At 48.3% G+C, this 18,516-nt stretch overlaps 2 protein-coding genes and 1 long non-coding RNA gene across 4 annotated transcripts; 2 read left to right on the top strand and 1 right to left on the bottom strand.

Annotated features, from left to right (window-relative positions):
* Nucleotides 1-749: 749 nt before the first annotated feature.
* On the top strand, nt 750-5,196 carry HOXA2 (homeobox A2). The gene is made up of 2 exons (XM_034963840.4): nt 750-3,349; nt 3,994-5,196. Exons 1-2 carry the CDS (start codon nt 2,959-2,961, stop codon nt 4,731-4,733), a joined length of 1,131 nt encoding a protein of 376 aa, XP_034819731.1. The 5' UTR covers nt 750-2,958; the 3' UTR covers nt 4,734-5,196.
* A 7-nt stretch (nt 5,197-5,203) lies between these two features.
* LOC134730668 (uncharacterized) lies at nt 5,204-9,205 on the bottom strand. The gene is made up of 2 exons (XR_010112577.1): nt 9,072-9,205; nt 5,204-6,384 (listed from the first exon to the last, which is right to left on the bottom strand). It is a non-coding gene; the product is annotated as an uncharacterized LOC134730668 (long non-coding RNA).
* A 129-nt stretch (nt 9,206-9,334) lies between these two features.
* On the top strand, nt 9,335-12,160 carry HOXA1 (homeobox A1). 2 transcript variants are annotated; one of them, XM_003807909.6, is made up of 2 exons: nt 9,335-10,202; nt 10,668-12,160. In XM_003807909.6, exons 1-2 carry the CDS (start codon nt 9,548-9,550, stop codon nt 11,021-11,023), a joined length of 1,011 nt encoding a protein of 336 aa, XP_003807957.1. In that variant the 5' UTR covers nt 9,335-9,547; the 3' UTR covers nt 11,024-12,160. The 2 variants fall into 2 exon arrangements, with proteins under 2 accessions (XP_003807957.1, XP_063461729.1); XM_063605659.1 differs by lacking the exon at nt 10,668-12,160 and having other exon boundaries at nt 9,335-9,904; nt 10,108-10,427.
* Nucleotides 12,161-18,516: the final 6,356 nt, after the last annotated feature.

Genomic DNA, 18,516 nt, shown 5'->3' with positions numbered 1-18,516 from the left:
ATACAGGAGTCTTCTTTTAAGTAATCAGCTTAGAGACACGTGTAAAATTACCTGGAAATAAGGAACAGCTAGGGGAGAGATTCACCTAAGGATGAAGATCCTTCAGGGATATCACTATTTGAACACGTTTCTGAAATCTACTCTTTAGCTGAGGGAGGGATGGTTTGGAGGCTTCCTCCTTCCCCCAGGGCTAAGATTTTAAAATGAGATTCTAATGTGATTTCCCGCATCTTACCAGTCAAGACATTCATTTTGGCTTTCAAAGAAAAAAGTATTGACTTCACCCCCCAGTTTCCTAGATATTAAAAAGAAATCCTTATTAAAATATCTCATAAGTTAAAGTAATAGATTTGGGGAAGATTTCAGTGTTGAGTGGTCAAAGAAAAGGGTTTTCTTCCAGATGGTATTTGAATTAAGGCGGCTGAAGCAGCAGAAAGCTCTCACCCACGCAGCCCCTGACAAAGCCTCAGAGATATGGGGGCAGCGCTGCTCCCTCTCTGCACCCCCCGCCCACGTTCCCTTAAGCCTGTAATATTTTCTGGTAAAAGCAGATGCCAAAAGCTGCCATCCCAGGGTTCGCAAAGCACCCTTCCTAAAAGGAGCCCTATAACCCTTTTCACTGCCAAAATATATTTTTTAAAAGACTAGTTTTCCTTATTTACTTGCATTTCCTGCTCTCCTCTTTGCTCGGCCACATTTTATCTTGGAAGGAGCTGGAAGCTGAAATGTGTTCTTAAGGGCTAGAAGCTGTCAAGGCTTTTGGTGAGCAAGATTGATCGCGCCCAGACTTCCTTTGGAGCTTTGTTTGGAATAAAAGCAAGAAAACTAAAAAACCTCACATTTTCCAAAATAGCATCTCTATCTGCAAGGCAATGCTCTGGGCTGGTCAATGATATAGGCCACTTATGTCTAATTTCCACCCCAAACCCTCTTTGACGCTGGCCTCAGAGATGGGGTCCTGCCTTTGCTCCTTGGTTGGCCTTTCTTGTTTTCTACGTAGATTTTTCTCCCCCTCCAACCTCTCTCTCCCTGACCATCAGAATGATTTATTTTCCTGCCATTGATGCCTGCCGGCCTGGAGGAGTCTGATCAGTTAGTCTATTTCAAAGGAAGCAAAAGCGAATCACCATCCTCAGGGTTTGGGGGGGAAAGAAGTACCTCCAGATCTACCTCTCGGCCTCCTCACCTCTTTCTGGCTTGGTGGATTTTTTAAAAATTATTTTTTGGTACCTAAAGGTGTTATCTTTTGAACCCTCTAGCACTGTCCAAGATGCGCTCAGTCTCAAGTCTCCGAATTGGAAAAAAGAGAATGAAGGAGAACGAGAACCTTTATAATTCCTCCTTGGGTCGCCTCCTCTCCCCCGCAGTGCTGTTTCCCACAACAGAACCCGGAAGCAAACATCCCCGGTGCCCAAGGATCAGGAAGGTGTGGGAGGCAGTTCAGGCTGCCAGGGAGCACTCGCTGTATCTAAACCAACCAGCCCCCAACCAGAGCGACGAGGACAAGAAGAAGGGTAGAAAAAAAAGAGAGAGGGAGGGAGAGAGAGGAGCAAGCATCTTCTCTTTCCCTGCTGGTAACTTCCAACAGACTTCCTGGAAATCGGAAATACTCACCGCACCCGAGCCCTACGGGTATGAAACCCAGAATGCCAGGAGCCGCACGCGCCTGCTCGGGGCGGCATTTCTTTGGCTGGCCGCCGCCCTGGCTACGGGGATTTGGACACATGGACCTGGGGTTGTTGTCTCGCTTGGCACATGCATCTTTCTCCAGCCACTCCTGAGAAGTTGATGGCGCAGGAAGGTCGGGAAGCTTCGAGAGCCGCCTCCCGTTTTCCGCTTCCCGCCGGAGCCAGATGCAAAGCTGCCGTGGAATAGCCTGCTAACAATGGGCCCGGGGCGCAGACTCTGGGCTGGACACTGGGAGGGGGGCGAGAGGCTGAGGGGAGAAGGGGAGGCGGACAGAAGAGAGAGGGGGGGGAGAAGAGGAAAAAGAGGGAAAGGGACAGACAGGAAGGAAAACAGACCGAGAGAGATCAGTTTTGAGATCCAGGAACTGCTTTTAGGAAAAGTGAAGGAGGAAAAGGGAAAGAAAAGGAAGACCCCCTCCCAACCAAAATCTTTCTTTTCTTCTCTCTTTTCTGTCTTCTCTTTCTCCATCTCTCCAACTCTCTCTTCTTCCCTCTCTCTTTATTCTCCCTCTCTCATCTCCTCTCTTCCTCTGCTCCTTTCTCCTGCTTTAACAGAACTTATGTGGCTGGGACGCAGGGCCCTCGGGTGTCAAAACTTTGAAGATTAATGGATTACTTTGTTAATGACTGCAGGCGTCAGACTGAGGTGCTTAAATGATTTGTGAGGTGCGAGGCGTCTTCCCGACAGTCCCAAACAATGCGCGGAGTGTGCGGGGGAGGCAGAGGGCAGCCACCGGCGGGACTGACAGCAGGGCTTACACTCGCGCACATTCACACACACACACACACACACACTCCCAGGCACACACACTAGATAGATCCTTGCAGATCAGGAGGCACGCAGGCACCCTCGCCCCCACGTACTCCGGGACATCCCCACCCACACCAACATATATGTATTTTTGCTCTGAAAAAAGTGTAAATAAAGCCTCGCTGGCCCCCAATGAGGCGTTCCTTCCCGACTTTTTTGGATCAATCAAACAGACAGTGGCTTCTTTTGATTAAAGCCCAAATTGTCATTGGGCAGAAGCAATCATGTGACAGCCAATTCGGTCCAATTTCAACCTTGTCTCCATGAATTCAATAGTTTAATAGTAGCGCGGTCCCCATACGGCTGTAATCAGTGAATTAGAAAAAAAACACCCTAGCAGCGATATTCTATGATAGATTTTTTTTTTCCTCTGCGCTCGCCTTTTTCCTAGGCCTTGCCCCCCCAAAGCCCCTCCAAAAGAGGGAACTTTTTCTCTGAGGGGGCTCCAAGGAGAAGGCCATGAATTACGAATTTGAGCGAGAGATTGGTTTTATCAATAGCCAGCCGTCGCTCGCTGAGTGCCTGACATCTTTTCCCCCTGTCGCTGATACATTTCAAAGTTCATCAATCAAGACCTCGACGCTTTCACACTCGACACTGATTCCTCCTCCTTTTGAGCAGACCATTCCCAGCCTGAACCCCGGCAGTCACCCTCGCCACGGCGCTGGCGGCCGCCCCAAGCCGAGCCCCGCGGGCAGCCGCGGCAGCCCGGTGCCCGCCGGCGCCCTGCAGCCGCCCGAGTACCCCTGGATGAAGGAGAAGAAGGCGGCCAAGAAAACCGCACTTCTGCCGGCCGCCGCCGCCGCCGCCACCGCCGCAGCCACCGGCCCTGCTTGCCTCAGCCACAAAGGTCAGTCCAAAGACTTGGCCCCAGGTCTCTGGGACCCTCTTCCTTCTCCGGGCTGCCCCGAGAGTGGCTGTGGGGGGAGGGGAGAGTGGGCTGGGAGAGAAGGAGGAGAGGGAGAGATGCTTGGTTGCCTTGTCCCTGCCCCTGTGGGTTCAGGAGTGGGTTTGATGGAGAGGAAAGGGGATCCTGCGCTCTACAATGAGACATATATATTTTTAGGAAGTGGGGGGAAACTTTCCCGAACTTGTGTAATGTGGGATGATTTATTTGAGTTGGAATTGACCTCCTCCTGTCTAGTTGTCCTAGAGTTTGGCTTTTTGACAGTAATGAAGAGTGATAGATCGCTCTTGCTCAGCTAAGCAGCTGACGCATTAATTATAAATTGTGTTGTGGCTAATATAAAGTTTGCTCCCGGATGAAGAGGTTGGGGGGAGCCACAGGCATGAATTCGATAGAGGTGGAGGAGACGGGGTCTGCCCAGGCTGGGCTCCCAGGAAAGGCAGCACAATAGCTCTACTGCATCCAGGGGCGGCCATTTTGTTGCAGTTGATCTTTTCTGCTATATTTATTCTCCAGTGGAATAACCCCGCTCGGACCCCTCCACCTCCAACTGTGCGTGTGTCTCTTGTTGGTTTCCCTTTCCGCAGAATCCCTGGAAATCGCCGATGGCAGCGGCGGGGGATCGCGGCGCCTGAGAACTGCTTACACCAACACACAGCTTCTAGAGCTGGAAAAAGAATTTCATTTCAACAAGTACCTTTGCAGACCCCGAAGGGTGGAGATTGCAGCGCTGCTGGATTTGACTGAGAGACAAGTGAAAGTGTGGTTTCAGAACCGGAGGATGAAGCACAAGAGGCAGACCCAGTGCAAGGAAAACCAAAACAGCGAAGGGAAATGTAAAAGCCTTGAGGACTCCGAGAAAGTAGAGGAGGACGAGGAAGAGAAGACGCTCTTTGAGCAAGCCCTTAGCGTCTCTGGGGCCCTTCTGGAGAGGGAAGGCTACACTTTTCAGCAAAATGCCCTCTCTCAGCAGCAGGCTCCCAATGGACACAATGGCGACTCCCAAAGTTTCCCAGTCTCGCCTTTAACCAGCAATGAGAAAAATCTGAAACATTTTCAGCACCAGTCACCCACTGTTCCCAACTGCTTGTCAACAATGGGCCAGAACTGTGGAGCTGGCCTAAACAATGACAGTCCTGAGGCCCTTGAGGTCCCCTCTTTGCAGGACTTTAGCGTTTTCTCCACAGATTCCTGCCTGCAGCTTTCAGATGCAGTTTCACCCAGTTTGCCAGGTTCCCTCGACAGTCCCGTAGATATTTCAGCTGACAGCTTAGACTTTTTTACAGACACACTCACCACAATCGACTTGCAGCATCTGAATTACTAAAAACATTAAAGCAAAACAAAGCATCACCAAACAAAAACTCCTTTGACCAGGTGGTTTTGCCTTCTTTTATTTGGGAGTTTATTTTTTATTTTCTTCTTGACCTACCCCTTCCCTCCTTTAAGTGTTGAGGATTTTCTGTTTAGTGATTCCCTGACCCAGTTTCAAACAGAGCCATCTTTTACAGATTATTTTGGAGTTTTAGTTGTTTTAAACCTAACTCAACAACCCTTTATGTGATTCCTGAGAGCAATATGAGGCCTGCAAGAAAGTGATCATATAATTGTATCTTCACTTTCTTATTTTTGTATTACATTGGGATGCATTGTCATGCATATTTTTTGTAGAATAAATTCTCCTTTGCTATAAGTAGCTTTCTTATTTTTCTCCCCCTCTTTTTTCAAGGCTCATAACGGTTTCTTTTTCTTCTTTTAGTCTAACTTCATAAATAAAATTCGTCACAATTTATCTTCTTTTTTCAATTTTAATACATTTATTAAGGCGGCATGTTCAAAGTCTTCAATGGACAGCAACAAAACAGAAAGCCAAAAAATGACTAGGGCTTCTAATAAGTTTTTTTTTTCTTTTTTGCTTCTTCTTCTCCTCTTTCTTTTTAAAGGATTTGATTTTCAGTGCACAGGTTCAAGCCATAGATTTAAATTGGTAATAGAGACAGAATTGGACAGTCTAAGATTTGGGCCAAGCCCAAGCTCTTGAAAGTGGAGAAATAAAGTGCCTACAGAAACCCCCAACTCCAGGAATGAGTAACACGGAGTTTCTTTAATAAGCTACCAGTCTCCAGGTCAATAACTAAGTTATCAACAATTCATTTGTTTATACACTTTTGTTTCAAACATCCACATTTCAACCCCCTCCCCCATAAATCCCTCCACATTTTCAGTGTGGTTGATTAATCTCCCAGCTGTTGATGGGTTCAGGCAAAACAGACCTAAAAGATAGAGAAAAACAAAAATAAAACATAACAGTGATTACTATCTGGAAAATGCACCCCAGAAAATGTTCTTTCCAATCCTCTGGTTCAGTCACTCTAGGATTCTTTTTTTTTTTTCAGGGTCAGAAAAATCAATATTTCATTCTTAAACCTGTTTACATTGCTAATAATAGATCGTTAATGCTTCGAAGTCAGGTTAGCAAGTTGAGATTTAAAATGGTGTGTTTCTACACCCTAGGTTATAAATTAACGCAGGTTCTAGAGAGAGAGAAAAGCACTTTAAATGAAATATCAATAAAATGTGATCTAGGGTGTGTCACTGGGTTGTTGCTTTCCCCCCCTCCCTTGTTAGGTCTCCCCATGTTTATTTTTCCCTTTCTGAGCTCTCTTCTGATGCCTACTTACTTACCGTGAGAAAACGCAGCATGTAAGCAACATGTGTGTGGGGCGGGTTGATTTAAGAACCTGGCTCTTAACAGCAAAGGCTTGGAAGTTCCAATGACAACGCGATGTTTCTTCATAGGTTTGCTCCCTACCTTCCCTCGCCCCTTCCTCCGCTAAATCCCAGCTGCGGCGGCGGAGTGTGGGGACTATGGCTGGTTTCTGGCCCCAAGCTCAGCGCGGAGCAGGGCGTCCCGGCCGCGGCCAGGGCTGCGCAGCTCCAGGATGCGATTCGTCCTACGCTCATAAATCAAACGCTTTCTATGAATGAGAATGTCATCAAAGAGATCAATTGCAGGAACACATGCACAAATAAAAATCCTCTTACGTTATTTGCCGGGGATCCCCGTCCGAAAGCATTAAGTTAGAAGGCGTTTAGTCATAATTCATTTTTATTGCTCTTTTAAAACAACAGCTTGGCTGAGCCGCGGATGCCATGAACAGTTCAGGGCCTCGGCGTCATTTTGTCTCCTCCTTATTCCTTTCCTTTCTAGCATAAGAGCCCTGAAAGAGGCGTTTTGAGCCAAGAGAACCGCTTGTAGGCGATCATTTTAAGCGTAACCAAGCTCGCCTTTCACCCAGTCTCCCAAGGCGTTGAAAGAGACCAGCTCCAGTCTTGGGGCGCTGACCTACTTGCCTAGAGGGCCAAGGATCTCCTACTCGGTGGAACGGCCCCCAGAATTTCTTGGGGGAGGGGTGTGGGGAAAGAACTGAGCTACAGAAGCCTAAGGGCTAGAGGCCAGGGGAGGCTGCCTTTGTGTGCCGTTCCCGGGAAGCGGCGCTCTGGGCTGCCAGGCGAGGCATAGCCAGCCCGGCTGCGAGCACCCGGCCTGCGGGGAGCCGGGAACAGCAAGCGGAGAAGGGCTGCCGCCGGGCCTGTGTGTCTGCGGGCCTGTGTGCGAGTGCAAGCTCGTGATCCCAAGAAAAACACTCCACCCAGGATGCCCCAGAAAAGAGGCCAGGAGAGAAGAAGAGAGGCTGAGGGAGAGCAGCGCCGAGGCAGCGAACTAGCAGAGAGAGTGGCTCCTGCCGGGGTCGGCTTTGTGGCAGGCGCCCTGCAGCCGAGGGGGTCCTGCAAACCCAGGCTGAGGAGGGCAACCAAGGTACAGGAATGAGGCAGCGGGGGAAAATGTACCGACTTGCTCAGGCTTGGAGGGAGGATTGCTCGCATAGCCAGCACCGACCTACTCACATCCTGCCCCCTCTCCCACAGGAGCTCCTTCTCTCCCCGCCGCTGGAAGCTGGTGCTCCCAAGGAAGCCGCCTCCAGGAGGACTGCCTTGCCTTTCCCCTTCTCCAGTCGGAGGATTCCCAGGAGCCGAAACTGGGGCAGGGGTGGCTGCCCAACCCCAGAAAGTGGGCCTTTCCTGCTCGTGCTCCCTCTTAACCATGCTTGGGATGGATCAAAGTCACAAATACTATTCTGAAAGGAAATGTTTGGGGAGAATGTTTCATTGTTACTGAGGGAGTCCAGAGTCAGCATGGGTTTTCTCTCTTGAGAGGACAGGTTTGGGGGAACTTCGGTACGTGGAGAACAGAATACAGAAGACTGAAAGGGTGACTAACATATTTGAAATGTACCTTTCTTGAAAAAAAAAAAACCTTCCTTGTTCTAACAGGGGAGGAAAGGCTGAAGGGGAGTGGAAACCCCAAACCCACATACATTCATTCACTATAAATTTCATCTGATTCCAACATTGTACACATGGTTGGAGTAAAATTTATACAGCATTGCTTATAATTTATACAGCAAAGCTTCCTGGACAAGCTCTCGATTTCTCCTACCCAAGACTGCATCAATTCTTGGTCTCCGTTTGGCTTTTTCTCTCTACAAGCCCAGGGTTGACGTGAAACCTAATAGTAAACAACAATTTAACGACCTCAGCAGCCTCAGGGAAGTAGGGTGATGAGGAACAGGACCCCTGGCCTGGGATGACGCTCAGATTTGCATGTGTCTCTCTAGGGAAGGACTTGAAGGTTCTCATAAGCAACTACACAGCCAGTTGGAAAGGGGAGGAGGTGTCGTTGGGGTAAAGTGTCCCGTCCACCATCAGCCATTTGTCCACCGCCCCTCCCACCTGCCAGCCCCCACACCCACTCTAGACGTGCAGCAGAATGAGGAAGGTTATAAAAGGAAGCTCTCTCTCTCTTCTAACATTCCCCTCCAGAAAAAGAGGAACGCAACGAAGGGAGTTCAGCTACTATGTTGGAGCTGTGGACCGGCCCTGTGAGGCCCACGCGGGAGCGCGGAGGCTCCTGGGTCTCGGGGCGCCGGCAGATGGCCTGCAGCGCACGGCCCGGCCCCCACGCTGGCCACGTCCGCCAGCGTCATCTCTCTCCCCCGCCTCCTACCCCTAAAAATCCGGCGGTCGAGTAGCTCCGCATCCCGGAGGGCTCCCGGTGCAAAACTGAGTGGGAAAGAGAAAGGGGCGGAGAGCGACGAGAGAGGGAAGGTGGGGAAGAAGAGCCCGGCCGCCCCCGGCCTTTTCCGGCGAGCTCTGAGCTTCCAGGGCTCATCCGCCCCTCCAAGTCGAATTACAGAAACTCCTCATTGCCATGCTAATGACGAGAGGGGCTGTGGGGAGAGGGTTTCGAAGACCCTCCTGGAAGAAGGGAAGTTTCTTTTCTTGCCCTCGTCTCCTTCACGCCCACCCAAGTTCCTCCCAGCCAGCCCTCTGCGCTCTTCCCCCTCCATTCCGAGCTTGAAGGGCCGGTGGCCCAGCCTCGCCCTCCACCACGGTTCTATGCGCTCCTCACAGCCCCACGGTCTCCCAGCCCAGCCTCAGAACAGAGGAGGTGGCCTGGGAACCCGGGGCGCGGTGTCAGCCGGATTCCCCGCCTTCCGGCTGGGCGCGCTGCGGGCTGGGCCGGCGTACTTGCGGCCACCCGGCGAGCTCTGGCCCACTGATTCCCGCCCCGAGAGAGCCGGGAGCCCTCTTCCCTTCTCACCTCTCGCCAGTTCATCTTTCATTGCACGGTGGGGAGGGGGCGGGAGCGGGGGACGCCTCCCAGCCCCCACCTCCCGGAGGCCTGGCGGGGAGGGCAGCGGAGTCGGGCGCGCGCAGAAGGCAGCTTTTGCTCTTCTTCGTTCCAGCACTCCAAATCGGCCTTTGCAGTCGCCGCAGCGGCTGCCGCCGCCTAGGCTGCCTGGGGGGGCGACTGCGCGTCACCTAGACGGCGGAGCGCCGGGGATTTAAATGCCACTGAAACGGTGATCCATCACTGCGGAAGCCGGCAAACTTTTGCAGGAGGCTCAGCCATTGGCTGACACCGTCACGTGCCCCTCCTCCAGCGTCCTCCGCCCTCCCGCCCCCCCTCTTGCGCACTGTACATTCATATCATTTTTCTTCTCCGGCCCCATGGAGGAAGTGAGAAAGTTGGCACAGTCACGCCGGGCTTCGCAGGACCAGGTCACTCAGTGACAGATGGACAATGCAAGAATGAACTCCTTCCTGGAATACCCCATACTTAGCAGTGGCGACTCGGGGACCTGCCCAGCCCGAGCCTACCCCTCGGACCATGGGATTACAACTTTCCAGTCGTGCGCGGTCAGTGCCAACAGTTGCGGCGGCGACGACCGCTTCCTAATGGGCAGGGGGGTGCAGATCGGTTCGCCCCACCACCACCACCACCACCACCACCATCACCACCCCCAGCCGGCTACCTACCAGACTTCCGGGAACCTGGGGGTGTCCTACTCCCACTCGAGTTGTGGTCCAAGCTATGGCTCACAGAACTTCAGTGCGCCTTACAGCCCCTACGCGTTAAATCAGGAAGCAGACGTAAGTGGTGGGTACCCCCAGTGCGCTCCCGCTGTTTACTCTGGAAATCTCTCATCTCCCATGGTCCAGCATCACCACCACCACCAGGGTTATGCTGGGGGCGCGGTGGGCTCGCCTCAATACATTCACCACTCATATGGACAGGAGCACCAGAGCCTGGCCCTGGCTACGTATAATAACTCCTTGTCCCCTCTCCACGCCAGCCACCAAGAAGCCTGTCGCTCCCCTGCATCGGAGACATCTTCTCCAGCGCAGACTTTTGACTGGATGAAAGTCAAAAGAAACCCTCCCAAAACAGGTCAGTCCTGCTGGTTGGTGGATGCTCCTTGATTATTCTGGAAGGAGCTGGTATGCTTAATTTCCAAGGAAATTAATAATGATCTTTTTTTTTTAAGGTTTTTGTATCAGACTAGTGTTGTAGTGCATGGAGAGGGTGCCCAGAGGTGTTGGGGCAAAGAAGTCTCAGGGATTGGTGTGTTTTCAAGGATTTTATACATTTGGGAAATAGGAAGTATGTGGGGGTGGTTATTGTGACGGTAGTGTTCTGTTAATATCTTAAGGCTCCATTAATCACCGGTCTGACCATGCTAATGGTTTACATCAGGTTAACACTTTACACCTCATCACTCACCCTCCACAGCCCGATTTGTGCTGAGTTCTTGATCTTTTCTTTACCTGAGTGTTGCCATGAAGCGTGTGGGGAATCTCAAGTCGATTTTAAAATTTTTACATTTCCGTCTCATGGCTTCCCACTTTGCCCCAGGGAAAGTTGGAGAGTACGGCTACCTGGGTCAACCCAACGCGGTGCGCACCAACTTCACTACCAAGCAGCTCACGGAACTGGAGAAGGAGTTCCACTTCAACAAGTACCTGACGCGCGCCCGCAGGGTGGAGATCGCTGCATCCCTGCAGCTCAACGAGACCCAAGTGAAGATCTGGTTCCAGAACCGCCGAATGAAGCAAAAGAAACGTGAGAAGGAGGGTCTCTTGCCCATCTCTCCGGCCACCCCGCCAGGAAACGACGAGAAGGCCGAGGAATCCTCGGAGAAGTCCAGCTCTTCGCCCTGCGTTCCTTCCCCGGGGTCTTCTACCTCAGACACTCTGACTACCTCCCACTGAGGCGGCTCCAGCCCCAGACAACAGCCCAGGCATCTCCTTGGGCTGGGACTTCTTACCCAAAGCACATGCTTAGCTTATCTTTCTTTCCATTTACAGTCTCTTTCTTCCTTTCTAATCCTATCTGGGGAGCTCCTGGCCAGGATAATATGTTTGCAGATAATTCTGGACCAGAGACTTGGTGCGGGGTTAACACCTTCATCCAGATTGGGTGCCAGCATACATTTTCTGGTGGGCCTTAACATCCCTCCTGCTTTTAGGAGAATTCACAGAACCTACTGTTCCTTTCAGATGACCTTTTGGAAAATAGTTCCCTTTGCCGACAGAAACATGCCAGAAGGAATCTTCTCATCTTTTATCTAACTATATGTACAGCTCTCCCCTCCCTTGTCCTTGAAAGTAGGATATAGCGAAAGGCGAGTCCAGGAGCTCAGGAAGAAGAGATGCACTATATGTTTACACAATTAATTCATCCCTTAATTTAAGTCATTTTCATGTGTGTGAGTTTGCTGGTTGTAAATACTTTGTCCTAAGAGATTTATCTTTATACAGATTTTCTAGAAATGTTTAGGTTACTAAAACAGGGTGGGCAAACTCTCTAAACTGGTACAATTTTATAGGTGAAAGAAAAAATTCCCTCATTTAAACCCAATCAGATGCCTCAGAGGGTAGCCTTGATTTGTTCTTACAGTTAAGAAGCCCTGCAGAGCACAAACTTCAGAAACCCGGCTTCCTGTGCTAAGTCTTTCCCAATCTCTACCCCTTTCTTCTCGGGCCACCCTCTGTTTAAAATTTGTGCTGGGTTATTCAGAACCTAAAAGTATTATTCAAACCAATTTCTTCCTTCCACAGTTATCTTAGCTGGATATAATGTATTTTCAGCTCAATTGTTAATGTGATGGATGGCACAATGAATGTATATTTTGTGTTATTCGTGAATAGTCTTTTGCATGTCGCACAATGTTTGATGTCCCCAAAGTACCACACTGAGTTCTGTCAGTTATCCTTTGTGAGCCTATGATATTCCCCCTTTCCTGTACAATCATGAACAGCTCTGAGATCCTGGAGTGATATGATCCAGAGCAGAGTTTACGGGTCTTAGGATGTCTGTAATAAATAAATATACTCAAGTTTCAGGTATGCTTAAGCATCCGTGTATTTGGCTGGGCTACAATTTGTTAATTCCTATGAAGTTGGCACATTTCATGAGGGGAAAGGGAGAAGGGTGGTAAATATTTTCAAAGAGATGGGCCTTTTCTTGAATAAAAGTTAATAACAGCTCCTTTATTATAATCAAAGCTCATAATGGAAAAAAAGACCGATGAAGAAATTTATGAAGCAGATTTATTTTTGAAACAAACATGGATACTTCCTGGGTCAAGTGCTAACCTTTTCACCTCCAACTGGATGTTGACGTATGTATAAACAGAACTCCCTTCAAAAGCCAAAACTGTCTTCAGTCAGTCTTTCCTCACATCAGTGAACCAAGAGCTAAGAGATTCACATTTAATTAGCTCCAGTATAAAGTTGTTGTGAGGATAGGGCCCTTATTCCGCTCCTCTTCCTTCTTTTTGGATTGTCAGGCAGAGTTCCGATATATTCCACCCTTGAAATGGAGTGTTTTTAGTAAACCCTTGCATCCCTTCCCCCATTCTTCCTGTCAACATCCATCCCTTCCTGCGGTTCTTCCCCCCTTCTTCCCCATCTCTGGGTTGCACATCTTATTCCCTTCAGACTCAGCTTTGATTTCATAGCCGTCATGGCTGTAAAGGATCCACAGTTCTAATTCCATGCCACATAACCCAGAAAAAAAAAGTCATTTTCTTCTCTGGGCTCAACAGGTACTTCCAGGTGAACTTGTGGAAGCTACCCTGAAGTCTTTCAATATCCAAGTTGTTTCTGACCAAGGTATGTATCTGCTCTCAAAAGAGGAAGCCAGCAAATGATAGAGTTCAAAGTGGCTCTCCTCCCAGGCCTCTTTATTGCTTTCCTTTACTTTCACACATTTTTGGAGGCATTTTATTTAGCCCAACAGTACAGCAGAAAATTTACAGCATTGAAAACAAACACAGACAGATGACTTCCTTCCTCCCCAAAGGGTGTTTTACAAAGGACGGGCTGGAGGAGAAAAACCCTACAAAAATTTGGAATTTGCAGGCCGTCTAGGGCACTTGTGAGAATTCCTGCACTTCCCTGTCAAAGAAGAGAAGGCTGAACTTTGCGGTGCAGTTGCTGCGGCCATATCAAGGGCACTGGGTGCCCTCCCCTCAGCTGCTGGGTTCTGAGGTTGCCTGTAAAAGACTCAAGTGGATGGAGAAGAACTTCAAAGACGGTCAACCCTTTCTTTCATTTCCTGCCTGGCCTTATACTGTATCTTTTGTTTATTAGTGTAGGGCCCACACAGCAAAACAGATGGCTGGCTTCCAAATACTTTAATGTGTTAAAGTGTCATTTGCATGCCATTGACTCCATTTCAATATCTAAAAGCAGGGCGAGATCCGCTGGAATCCCAGAGATTCCAGTCTTTAAGATGCTGGTTTAATGTGGCAGCGAGAGAGAACAATAAATTATGGCTAACCATCTCTAGCTTTCTCTAGGTCATGGAATAAATCAGTTAACAAGCAATGCATTTAGGAAACATTAATACACCTTTCAACAAGGAAAACATTTGTATCTTTTTAGCTGTCTCAATCGATTAAATCAAAGGCGCTTAACACATCCTATTTCAAGGTCTCTCTCTTTCTGCTTTGGTCTCTAAGGAGCACAGTTAGCTACTTGAAAAATGACAGCAATGGTAACTGAAACAACACAGAGTGGGAAAACTGAAAATAACATTTTATTGATACATTTACAAAGGAAACAAGGGTCTCAGTTAGGCACCTGGGATAACTGCGATACAAAATTCTAGTTTTCCAATGTTTTTTTCCTCACTTCCTCTACATTTATCCACAGTACTCCCCAAATACAGAGTGTTCCCAAACTAGGCTGAGTTGAGGTCTTGCTTTGGCTCTGAAGTCTGCTCTGGGTTTCACCTTTTAAAGTTTACTTTTGGAGGCTATTCAAATGCGGTGGTGTTTTCCTCTGGGGCAATCAGATTCAAACCGATCAATATTTACTCAGTCTGAAAGGGTTGTTGAAAAGGCTGCTAACAACAAACTGCTTAGCTGCTCACCCCTGTTTAATCTCAGGTTCACCGAAAGTTCAAGAAGAGATGAATGCAGTGATGGGTCACTTTAGAATGAGTCCCAGCAGTTTATCTGAGCTCTCAACTAAAGGCAACAATTATAGTTCCATCCCTCTTTGGAAAAGGGGCAACTTTCCTATTATTCTTTTGCTAAACAATGTTTACTAGAAACTTAAAACACTTTCCTCTCCCCTCTTAGTTCTTTTCTTTTCTTCCTTTTTTTCTTTTTTGTTTTTTGGAAGCTTCCAGCTGCCCTTCTCCTGCCCCCTCCTCTAGTTTTCTGCCAATCCATTCGGTTTCATTTGACTTTAAATAAATTACATCAAATATTGTTAAAATGTTAAATTAGTCTGACAGAAGATATCTGATTTATTTCAGATGCCACGAGCTATGAAATGAAGCTCTTTGGGCCATTAGAGTTTATCTTTGTGAAAGTACAGGGCAAGATTGAATTGAAATCCATTTGTGTTTGAGTAATATTGACAATCAGAGCCCCAATATCCATCTGAGATGGCTGTTGAGTGGGAAAGGGGGGAGGGAGAATTGGCTTGCGCAGAAGCAAATACCTCAGGTGGAAAGTCAACTTTTAAATTTTACGCCTTCTTAATGCATGAAGTATTGAGAGATGAAAAAGGAAGACACAAGGAAGCCAGTGGGGAATGGTGAGTAGAAGATGCTAGACACTGAAGCTAATTGCTACAGCTCTTCAGAGGTCAAAGTTCATGTAATCACTGCATAAATGCATACTAAATAGGGATTTATTAAGCTTTCCTGATGGCTGAGCACGTCTGTGAAAAATGGTCACTGCTGTTTGTGTTTCCTCCTTAAGAATAATCATTCTTAAAGTAGAAGCTCTAGGCATTTCAGGCTTTAATTTATTTTGAGAGACAGGCAACTCCTGTGCTTAAAAATACTGAAATTAGTGCATGAACAACATCTTTCTTTATATTGGATGGGGCTGTAAAAGAAACGCTATGGCTTTTTCAGTACATACAAGAACACACTTTAGTTAGCATGCCACTATTGGGATAAGCTAGTCACTGGTCAACTTTGGTGACCCTCTGCCTTAGATAAGTCCCCTTTGTGCCTGCATTTGTGAGAACACACAAAAATTCTGCCTTAGGACTCCTTGTGCCTAAATGACCAGAATTGAATGGGACCCACATCCCTAATCTCTCACTCTATGGATCAGAAAAAGGCACCCAGAGGTGGATTGGTTTGACTGAGAGCACAGTCAGTATCCATACTCTTACTTCCTAAATAAAAAAACAGGGCAGCTTAGAACCTGAGTCCAGTGCACTTTTAAATTCTAAAGTCCTGATTCAATTTTGTCCCTCCCTGATTTATTCCATGTAATTTGTTTCAGACTAGATATGATTTATTTTTCCATTTCTGCTTTACTGGCCACCCACTCAGTCAAGTCCTTGACTTTGAGGCCATTAGGAATACCGAATCTTTGAAACAACCTCTGAGTTGAATGCTTCTGCCATCTTGTTTGAATAATAAAATGTGCTACTTACCTTTAAATACATATGTTCTTAAAATATAAAAATAAAAATCTGGAGGGCAAGTAAAATTCAACACACACACATATATTTCTGTTTTGTTTTTAAACTTGGATGGGAAAGAATAAATGAAAGAGGAGTTGCCTACACACAAATTTGACCTCCATTAAATTGTCAAGAAGTATCATCTAGAAGGGGCTTCAAGATGCAAGGGACATTCCAGGAGGGGTTCTAACTCTGAACCTTTTAAAAATGTGTTTGCTTTTTCTGGCTAGTTTGTGGCACAGCATACCTTCTAAATTGTTCTGACTCACATATCTTAATTTTTTCCAAGACTCACTCATGTACCTAACACACACACACACACACACACACCCCCAAGCCCAAACTATTAACATAAAGTCTCCTTGCAATACAACTTTCCACATTCTCCTCCATCTCATCCCCATGGGATCCTACTGATCTCAGCAGAACCTGATGCCCAAAGGGACATCAATGGTTGTCAGTGTTTGAAGAGGTGAGCTGGAATCCTCAGCGTTTTAGTGCCTTATTTTTAATAGCACCAGCCATCAAATACAGCTAGCTGACCTTTGATAGCAGAACTACAAACAAAATATCAATTAAACAAGTATGTTCAGTAGGCGCTAGCCTCTAAACACTTTTTTTCCTTAGGCAACTCTAAACCCTCATCATATCCTGCAAAACATCCTTAAATGACTGCATTTTGAGTTTACTGGAAAAAATGAAAAGACCAATGTCTCTTTTTGCAACATGTTCAAACACAACTAAAACAAGTGTCTCTATTTTTAATCAGCCCATTACATTTTACTCTTGTATTAAAAACCTGTTGGTAAAACGTCTAATCACAAGGTTAATCTATATAAATCAGATTTTTTGTATTTTCATTTAGGCTTGTGTGGTTAATCGGTTGGGAAAAAATACACAAATGCTTGCAACAGAAAATAAAAGAAAAATTATTGAGCGACTTTTCTTTTCAAACTGGGACACGTTTTAGCCGCGTTGGACATTTTTACGATTTACGACCCACTTCGTTCTAAGTCGCCACAGAACCGTAACAAGAATGCAGAAAGCCACGATTTAAAATGGTACCCCCAACCCCCGAAATATCAGCAACACGGTTCTGGCAAAGTATGCACGGGAATTTTCCCATTCTGAGGAACAGATGGGGTCTTTCCTTTAGGATGCGCAGGGGTCAGCTGTCCAAGGCTTGGGAAGAGGTCGGCTCGGGCGATCGAGTCGCTCGGGCAGCGGCGGCCGCGGGAACTCCGGCTCTGCTGGGGCTGCGGGGAGCGGGCGGGGGGCACCAGCGCCTGCCCCCGGCCGGCTAGGCTGCGGCAACTGCGAGAGGAGATGCCGCAGGACCTTCGCGACCCTGCGGGGTTGTAGAGGAGCCCCGACGCCGAGGTCAGGACGGCTTTCCTTCCTTGGCTTCCCAGCCTTCACCCTCTGAGTTCTTGACCCAACGCCGCCGTTCCGTTTCTCCTGCTTCCTGGGCCCCAGGCAGAGCACGAAGGGAGCAGCATCCGGGCTCTTCCCTGGCCTGCAGGCTTCGCGCCTCTGGATGGACCTGCGCCGGTCCGGGGCGGGAAAGGAGCAGCATCCGGGCTCTTCCCTGATTCGCGCTCAGAGCCCACCTTGGGCCTGAGCGTTTCCCGGCCCGCGTCGGTGGGTGGTTTCGGAGGGAAGGGAAAGTGAGTCCGGACAGGTCCCCGAGGCTGCGAAGAGCTCCGCTTTGTCTCGGGGGACAATGAGGCCTCGCGTTTCTTTCTGCCAGCGTCGTCCAGCTTCGAGGGCTCCTGAGGCGCGGTCTGAGCTGCCCCGGGCCGCCACCTGACTCTCCCGAAGAGGGCTTCGGGACCCAACACTTCCTCAGAGAAGGAAACCCAGGTCAGAGGCCTCGCCCCTCGTCTGTCTCTAAGATTTGAAAGGGGAAAGGAGATTTGATTCCCTGTCCGCCCCATGCCCCAGATATCTTCAGAATGTACTTAATTAAGTAACGTATTCATTCTCCTCCTAGTTCAATTGAGTTGTTTTAAACAGTAGCGGTGCGGGTTTCTGAATATTGGATGTTCAGGGACGCATCCTTGCCTTTCCTCTCAGATCAGATGCCTTCTGCTACTCCAGTTGCTGAGTCGAATGCCTTAACGCCTTGCCTCGTCTCACTTCCTTCTAGAAAGTTTCCAAGTACTGCTTCCTACTCTTTCGGCTTCCCCCTCCTAATAATAGCACTTTTTTTTTTTCTTTTGAGACGGAGTCTAGGTCTGTCGCCCAGGCTGGAGTGCAGTGGCGCGTTCTCGGCTCACTGCAAGCTCCGCCTCCCGGATTCTAGCGATTCTCCTGCCTCAGCCTCCCGAGTAGCTGGGATTACATGCACCTGCCACCACGCCCGGCTAATTTCTGTATTTTTAGTAGAGACGGGGTTCCACCATATTGGCCAGGCTGGTCTCAAACTCCTGACCTCAAGTGATCCGCCTGCCTTGGCCTCCCAAAGTGCTGGGATTACAGGCATGAGCCACTGCACCCAGCCTCCCGCCCCCCGCCAGCTTTTTTTTAAAACTTGCATAAGTGAACAAGGACTTGGGATAATTATCGACATTAGAAATTACTGACATTGGCCGGGCGCGGTGGTTCACACTTCTAATCCCAGCACTTTGGGAGGCCGAGGCGGGCAGATTTCCTGAGGTCAGAAGTTCAAGACCAGCTTGGCCAACATGGTGAATCCTTGTCTCTACTAAAAATACAAAAATTAGCTGTACGTGGTGGCAGGCGCCTGTAATTCCAGCTCC

The sequence above is a fragment of the Pan paniscus genome, chromosome 6 (assembly GCF_029289425.2).
Source record: "Pan paniscus chromosome 6, NHGRI_mPanPan1-v2.0_pri, whole genome shotgun sequence".
NCBI classification, from domain to species: domain Eukaryota; kingdom Metazoa; phylum Chordata; class Mammalia; order Primates; family Hominidae; genus Pan; species Pan paniscus.
Note: the sequence above shows the minus strand (reverse complement) of the source record. Positions and strands in the feature narration are given on the sequence as shown.